The sequence below is a fragment of the Ammodytes marinus genome (genome assembly GCF_949987685.1).
Source record: "Ammodytes marinus genome assembly, chromosome: 25".
Classification (NCBI taxonomy): Eukaryota; Metazoa; Chordata; class Actinopteri; order Uranoscopiformes; family Ammodytidae; genus Ammodytes; species Ammodytes marinus.
Genome location: NC_137229.1, coordinates 1,775,497 through 1,784,195, shown reverse-complemented (window position 1 = coordinate 1,784,195; position 8,699 = coordinate 1,775,497). Strand labels below are relative to the sequence as shown.

The 8,699-nt window shown below is 41.2% G+C and overlaps 1 protein-coding gene across 1 annotated transcript; it reads left to right on the top strand.

Annotated features, from left to right (window-relative positions):
- Positions 1 to 1,998: 1,998 nt before the first annotated feature.
- LOC307270195 (uncharacterized protein) lies at positions 1,999 to 7,832 on the top strand. Its single transcript, XM_080053363.1, has 3 exons — positions 1,999 to 2,637; positions 4,657 to 6,261; positions 6,945 to 7,832. Exons 1-3 carry the CDS (start codon positions 2,004 to 2,006, stop codon positions 7,829 to 7,831), a joined length of 3,126 nt encoding a protein of 1,041 aa, XP_079909489.1. The 5' UTR covers positions 1,999 to 2,003; the 3' UTR covers position 7,832.
- Positions 7,833 to 8,699: the final 867 nt, after the last annotated feature.

The following is an 8,699-nucleotide window of genomic DNA, read 5'->3' as shown; positions in this document are numbered from 1 at the left end:
GATATTTGATATGCTGTCCAGTGGGTCAACCCTTAACTGTGCACTCTGTTCCCTTTTCCATGTTTTAACCTCATATGTTAAGTAGTTGAAGTTCATCACTCTTGGCTCATACCAGTCCAGAGTGTCAGTTTCTTTTTCCTCTTCTGATAAGAGCTCTTGAACAGCAATGTGCACCTTGTTAAACTCATCCACAGCTTGTTTGAATATATACATAGATTTATCAACATCATCAATATTTTCCCCTTCAGTCATCAAGGCTTTTGTTTCGTGCATTCTCCTTGTGCACACTCCCAGTTTCCCTCTGCGTGTCGCAATCAGAGATTTTAAGAGATCATCCGCTTCCGCGGCCGTTTTAAGTTCAGACATTGTCCCGTTTTATTGTAGTTTGATTTATTGATTTCCTTTTATTAGATCGCTTCCTTATTTATTTTGCTCCGTTCACTTTTCCACCGCGTCCGCGGGATGCGCGTTCACACAGAGCTTCTGTTGCCACTTTCCCTTTTGTCACTTTTTTTTGTTTAGCAATCGCATCATAGTTCATATCAAACAGACAGTTAGAACGGGGCTTTAAACGCGGATCTCATCCGCACATCCAAATTCACAAGTGCTTTTATAGTGCACGGCTCATCCATGGGTTTTTTTACTCACGGCTTCCAAACGAGCTGCGCGCGCCCGTCTTCCTTGTTCCTTTGTCCTCCAAAAGTTTGTCAGACTCGTGGAGTTTTTTGACTGTGAATCGGCAAACCCTATGTTTGCTCTTCTGGTTCCTTTAGGCAGAGAAAGTCTGACACACGTCCTGGTTGTAAGCACACACAGAGATCGTTTCATTCGATGTTGAGGGTGATTTATTACACGAAACTCCGGTTGACTTTCCGATAAAAAACATAAACAGCTCAAAACAATGTCACTGATAAGCGGCCAAAACAGGGTTCTTATTATACAAAAAACAATACTTTTCTATGTGAAATAATATGAGGTAATGCGTGAGCGTGAGCGTGAGCGTGAGCGTGGTCAAAAAACTGTTGGCTCTCTGCCTTCCAACCCGAGTGAAAGCAAAGTCCCTCCCCTATAAGGTAGAGCACGACACCACAGGTGACACACATTACCAATCACCACATAAGCAAGATGCGCTGATATACATATGAATAAACATGATTAATATTCACACACTTACTAATTCATAAATCATAATTTGCCATAAACTAAAAATGTATTTCCTTAAAATATATTAAACACAAAAAATCTCTAAATGGCTCCAACAGTACTCGATTACTAACGCCCATCCCCAGTAGCTACAGAACATATACTGTGCTGTGTAATAACAGGGTCGAAAAACGGGGAAAAAGTCGCGGCTTGTAGGCCGAAAAGTACGGTATGTTGGAAATTCCTACAGCAGTTTAACGTTTTTGCGAGAGACGCAAGTGGAAAGAGTAATGTTTTTTTTTGTTGGTGGAGGTGAGGTGGAAGAGTAGCCGGCTGGAAATGCTTTAATGTACACTGCTTACTGAAAACACTGACAAATCCCCCTTCTCTGAATCTGCATAGTGATGTGATGATAGAATTATTCAATATTAAGAAATACATGTAGAGAAAATACGTTTAGTAAGCTAACTGCATTATTCTCCCCAGACGTACATCAGCTGCTGGTGGTTAAAGAAGAGGAGCCACCAGAGCCCACAGCCAGGAACTCGCATCCAGATCCACATTTACAACCTGAGACTGAAGACCAGCCTGAAGACTCCTCTGAGACTGAAGACAGAGATGATTACTCTAAGGAGACCAGAGAACCTCAGTCAGGTTTAAAGGCTCTGAAAAATAAATTCTCTGAAAGAGATAAGAGACGTAAGACTAGAGAGAAGCGATTCAGCTGTTCTGATTGTGGGAAAATATTTAGTTTAAACTGTAATCTTAAGAGACACATGAGAATACACACAGGAGAAAAAACATTTAGTTGCTCAATTTGTCGTAAAACATTTACAAGGAAGGGAACTTTGACAAGGCACATGGTCGTCCACACAAGGGAGAGGCCATTTAGTTGCTCAGTTTGTAGTAAAACATTTCAAAGGAAGTCATGTCTTACAACTCACATGGTTGCCCACACTAATCGGAAACCATTTAGCTGCAAAGAGTGTAGTAAAACATTTTCAGTGAAGTCATGTCTTAAAATACACATGGATCTCCACACAGGGGAGAAACGATTTAGCTGCAAAGTTTGTGAGAAAAGATTCATCTGGAATACATCATTCAGAAGACACAAGGCTCTCTGTCGTCAGTCCTCACAGCTTCATCAGAACCAAACTGAGGAGAACAGAGAGGCAGAGCCTGGAGCCAGCAGCTCAACTGAACAGCTCAACCTACAAATGAAAGAGGAACCAGAGGAACTCTGGAGCAGTCAGGAGGGAGAGCAGCTTCAACATATCACCAAGTTCCCCTTCACTCCTGTCCCTGTGAAGAGTGAAGATGATGAAGAGAAAGCTCAGTCCTCACAGCTTCATCAAACACTAACTGAACACATGGAACCAGCAGCTGATGGAGAGGACTGTGGAGGACCAGAACCAGCCAGGAACTCACATCCAGATCCACATTTACAACCTGAGACTGAAGACAGACATGATGATTGGACCCAAACCAGCAAAGGTCAGTGTCAGTTTCAACTCTCTGTAAAGTAATGAAGGCCCTGTAAGCAGCAGGGCTGCTCCATTATGGCAAAAATCATAATCACTACTACTCATTACTTATGTATAATCATTAACTTGAGAACGTCTTGCATTTATCCAACTTTTAAAACTGGTGTTTCTTTTAACACAATGACTTTGAACCTTTAAATAAAATTGGAAAACAGAGAAAATCCCTCAAAGCATCAATGAGATATCCAGTGACGGGCTTTTCCCTGATATTGACGTTGTGACATGGGGAAAGGGGCATGTGAAAAAATTAGGGCTGTCAAACGATTACAATTTTTCTTTCAAAGGTTTTTTTATTCAACAAAAGATTTGCGAAGCAATTACAGTACAATGATTACGTTTTTTCCCCTTCTTTCTTCCCCCGAACACAATCCTGCATCAAAAAATCAGCACAAAAAACAATACACAATGTTAAAAATGACATAAACGAAATACATGCTACAAGAAACAAAAATAAACAATCAATATGAAAAAAAAAAACATAAAGAAATAAAATTAAATCAAATAAAAGAGGGGAGGAGGTAGCTACTCTTCTATTGTTGTTGTTGGTTTTTTTAAATAAATTAGGAAGGGGCGCCAAATTCTGTCAAATTTATTCTCGGATCCCTGGGTAGTATAACGTATTTTCTCTAAATTCATACATGACATAATGTCTCTAATCCAATGTGAGTGGGAAGGAGGAGCAGGATCTTTCCACTTGAGTAAGATAACCCTACGAGCAAGTAATGAGGTGAAGGCCAGTACCTTCAGCTTCACTTTAGGCAAGCCCGGATTTGGAGCAATGCCAAAAATTGCAGTGAAAGGGTTCGGCTCAATTTGATGCTGAAGTACTTCAGAAATTGTTTGAAAAACTGATGTCCAGAACTCAGTCAAGGTGGGACACAACCAGTACATGTGAAAGAGTGATGCCGGTGCACTCTTACAGCTATCACAGGTCGGGTCTACATCGGGGAACATACGAGCTAATTTAGTTTTAGATATGTGGATACGATGTACTACTTTAAATTGCACAAGAGCATGTCGGGCGCACATGGAGGTAGAGTGTATCCGATCCAGGACTGAATCCCACATGTGATCTGTGAAGGCAGAACCTAGGTCCTGCTCCCACAGGGTTCTTATAGCTGCTAATGAGGGGCTATGCAACTTCGAAATAAGGTTGAAAAACACAGAAATTGAGCCTTTTAATGTGGGGTTTACAGAAAGAAACCAATCGACATGATTGGCTGGCGGTTTATAAGGGAATTGGGGAATTAACTTCTGCGTAAAATGCCTGATTTGCAGAAATCGGAAAAAATTAGTCTTTTCGATACCAAAATGTTTTGTCATTTGAGAAAAACTAGCAAATAGATCATTAATAAATAAATCACCGATGCATTTTAAGCCTTTTTTTATGCCAGATCTTGAATGCACCATCCACCGTCGAGGGAGTAATCAAATGATTTAATTATTATATTTTAATAATTTAATTAATTTAATAATGTTCTAATGTTTATTATAAAAGATAGGGAGGGCATAGTCCCACAAGCCCATTGATACCAGCCGTCCCTGCAGATTCTATCCTGGCTGTGGAACAAACATGGATTCAAATTATTTGGCGACACTCACTTTTCGGGTTGTCCGTCAGTCTGGGCCATTCTTGTCAGCGCGGTATCTTGTGAACGCTTTGAGAGGTTTTCTTCAAACTTTGCACAGATGTTAACTCTAATGCAAAGGTTACTGTGACCCTATGTATTGTGAAGTCTCAGTGACCTTGTACCATATTGTAGCTTCTGTTAAGTAAAGTAAAAAATCTACTCAACAGTCAGGAACTGTTGCAAAGACGTGACATGTCGGGTTATGTGTTGTCGTCTGTCCAGGCGTTTTAATTCCTTAAGATTTACTCTAAAGGACCAGTAAATAAACACATACACCACTGATGGCCTTCCTATTTAAGTTAAAAGCATGACTAACAAAGTTTCATTATTCTCCCCAGACGTCCTTCAGTTGCTGGTGGTTAAAGAAGAGGAGCCACCAGAGCCCCCACACATTAAAGAGGAAGATGATGAAGAGAAAGCTCAGTCCTCACAGCTTCATCAAACACAAACTGAACACATGGAACCAGCAGCTGATGGAGAGGACTGTGGAGGACCAGAACCAGCCAGGAACTCACATCCAGATCCACATTTACAACCTGAGAGTGACGACAGTGTTGACAGTGATTTCTGGGCGCCATTGGATCATCCATCAGTTTTAGACTCTCTGAGTAACGATGAGTCAAAGCTTCATCAAAGGAAATCCAAGCCCATGGAACTACTCTGGAAAAATCTAAATTCAAATCCAGAGGAATCCTTCAGCTGTTCTGAGTGTGGAATTATGTTTACCGACTTTTGGACTCTGAAGATACACATGAGAACTCACACAAGAGAAAAACCATTTAGTTGTTCAGTTTGTAGTAAAACATTTTCACAGAAGGGATATTTGACACACCACATGGTTGTCCACACAGACGAGAGACCATTTAGTTGCTCAGTTTGTAGTAAAACATTTACACAGAAGTCAATTCTTAAGCATCACATGGTTGTCCACGCAGGGGAGAGACCATTTAGCTGCAAAGCTTGTGAGCAAAGATTCATGTGTTATAACTCATTGAGAAGACACGAGGCTGTCTGTCTTCAGTCCTCACAGCTTCATCAGAACCAAACTGAGGAGAACAGAGAGGCAGAGCCTGGAGCCAGCAGCTCAACTGAACACATGGAACCAGCAGCTGATGGAGAGGACTGTGGAGGACCAGAACCAGCCAGGAACTCACATCCAGATCCACATTTACAACCTGAGACTGAAGACCAGCCTGAAGACTCCTCTGAGACTGAAGACAGAGATGATTACTCTAAGGAGACCAGAGAACCTCAGTCAGGTTTAAAGGCTCTGAAAAATAAAGTGTCTGAAAGTGATAAGAGACGTAAGACTGGACAGAAACAATTCATCTGCTCTTTCTGTGGGAAAAGATTTAGTCACAATGCGACTCTGAAGATGCACATGAAAATACACACAGGAGAAAACCCATATAGTTGCTCAGTTTGCCATAAAACATTTGCACAGAAGTCAACTCTTACGAGTCACATGTTTATCCACACAGGGGAGAAACGATTTAGCTGCAAAGGTTGTAAGCAAAGATTCATGTGGAATGCTTCATTGAGATACCACAAGGCTGTCTGTCTTCAGTCCTCACAGCTTCATCAAAACCAAACTGAGGAGAACAGAGAGGCAGAGCCTGGAGCCAGCAGCTCAACTGAACAGCTCAACCTACAAATGAAAGAGGAACCAGAGGAACTGTGGAGCAGTCAGGAGGGAGAGCAGCTTCAACATATCACCAAGTTCCCCTTCACTCCTGTCCCTGTGAAGAGTGAAGATGATGAAGAGAAAGCTCAGTCCTCACAGCTTCATCAAACACAAACTGAACACATGGAAGCAGCAGCTGATGGAGAGGACTGTGGAGGACCAGAACCAGCCAGGAACTCACATCCAGATCCACATTTACAACCTAAGACTGAAGACCAGACTGAAGACCGAGATGATGATTGGACCCAAACCAGCAAAGGTAAGTGTCAGTTTCAACTCTCTGTAAAGTAATGAAGGCCCTGTAAGCAGCAGGGCTGCTCCATTATGGCACAAATCATAATCACTATTATTAAATATGATTATTCTCCTACCACCTCCACTGTGTCCAGCCCCCCAGGACAGAGCCTGCTTTTTTAATCAATTTATTAAAAACAGACCCTCAAGTATTGAATCATTGACCAGATGTTTACATGGTTAATAAAGTAAAATATGAATAGTGAATAGTGTGGATGCAGGAGGACTTCATTTGCTTCAGATGCTGCCAGAGGGGGGGCCTGATCCACACCGTCTCGTCTCCACCAGGGAAACCTGGAAGAGGACAGACAGACAACCGAAGAGCGAAGCAAAATTAACATGAAGAATGAACAGGCATGCGAGGAGAAAGAGTAGTATCTTGCTGGACGGTGAATCAATGCTGATTTGAGGCACTAGCAGCAGGGGAGAGTCCGTTCCTAGGACGGCTGATTCCGCACAGAACTGCTTGGGAGACAGAGGGAGAGAACCCCCAGGGCATCGCTCGGCCAATCGTGGAAGATAGACAGAGAAGCACATAATGTTAGGGAAATGCATGAATAGATAATCTATAATCTGTGATCACTTATACAGTACAATATCTCTCTATATATACAATATATCAACCATAACTCCATTTGTCTGTTTCAGTTTTACCTTCAGACGTCCTGAAAGTGATCGTTGGTGAAGAAGAGCAGCTGAAGTGCAACCCCATTCTAAAGCTAGAGCCCCCACACAGTCTGGACCAGGAGGATCCACCAGAGCCCCCACACATTAAAGAGGAACAGGAGGAACTGTGGGGCAGTGAGGAGGCAGAGCAGCTTCTAGATATCCCCAAGGAACCAGCCAGGAACTCACATCCAGATCCACATTTACAACCTGAGAGTGATGACAGTGTTGACAGTGATTTCTGGACGCCGTCAGTTTTAAACTCTCGGCGTAACGATGAGTCAAAGCTTCATCGTAGGAAATCAAAGCCCATGGAACTACTCTGGAAAAATCCAGATTCACATTTACAACCTGAGACTGAAGACCAGTCTGAAGACTCCTCTGAGACTGAAGACTCCTCTGAGACTGAAGACAGTGATGAGCCCATGGAACTACTCTGGAAATCAAATCAAATCGAAGACAAATCCTTCAGCTGTTCTGAGTGTGGGAAAACATTTAGTACGGAAAGTAGTCTGAAGAGTCACATGAGAATTCACACAGGAGAAAAGCCGTGGAGCAGTCACAAGGGAGAGCAGCTTCTAGATATCCCTAAGGAACCAGCCAGGAACTCGCATCCAGATCCACATTTACAACCTGAGAGTGACGACAGTGTTGACAGTGATTTCTGGCGTAACGATAAGTCAAAGCTTCATCGTAGGAAATCAAAGCCCATGGAACTACTCTGGAAATCAAATCCAGAGAAATCCTTCAGCTGTTCTGAGTGTGGGAAAACATTTAGTACGGAACGTAATCTCAATCGTCACATGAGAATTCACACTAGGGAGAAACTATGGAGGACGATACCTGTCAATAAATTAATTAATAAATAAATACTGGAATAAATAAATAAATACACGAATAAATACATAAATAAATAATTAAATACATGAATAAATAAATAAAAGAAGGAATAAATAATAAATTAAATGTCATTTATTTATTTATAGATTTATTTATTTACACATTTATTTATTTATACATGTATTTAATTATTTATTTATTCCTTATTTATTTATTTGTGTATTTAATTCATTATTTATTTATTTATTCATTTATTTATTTACACATTTATTCACTTGACTACTGTAACAGTGTCCTTACTGGCCTTCCAAAAATTTAATCAGACAGCTCAGAAAATTGCGCTGAATTGTTGAACGATGTACAGATACACAATCTGCAGCCAGATGTTCTTGCAGGTCTTTGGAGGTGATCTGTGGGTTGTGTGCAACCATTCTCACAATCCTCCACCTATGCCGCTCCTGTTTTTTTCTTGGTCTGCCATGCAAGGGTTTAACTGCCACTATGCCTGTGTCCTTCCATTTCCTGACAACGTTCCCTACAGTCGAAATTGACAATTGAAACCTTTGGGAAAGCTTCTTGTAGCCTTCCCCTAAACCATGACAATGAACAATCTTTGTTTTTCAGATCTTTTGGGAGCTGTTTTGATGATCCCATTCTGTCTCACTTCAGCAGAGAGTCAAAGAGAAGTGCAACTTGCATTTAGGCACCTGATGATCATAGGGATGTTGACAAACATTTGAGAGTAAATATAACTTAAAACTTTCTTATTTAAAGAAGAGGCCTTTAATAGCGTCTTTTCAAGCGGATTGATATTCAAGCCACTCATATATGTTGGTATAGAATGGATATAGCTCCTAAACTGTAAATAACGGAAAAATTGTGTTTGAGGGAGATCGA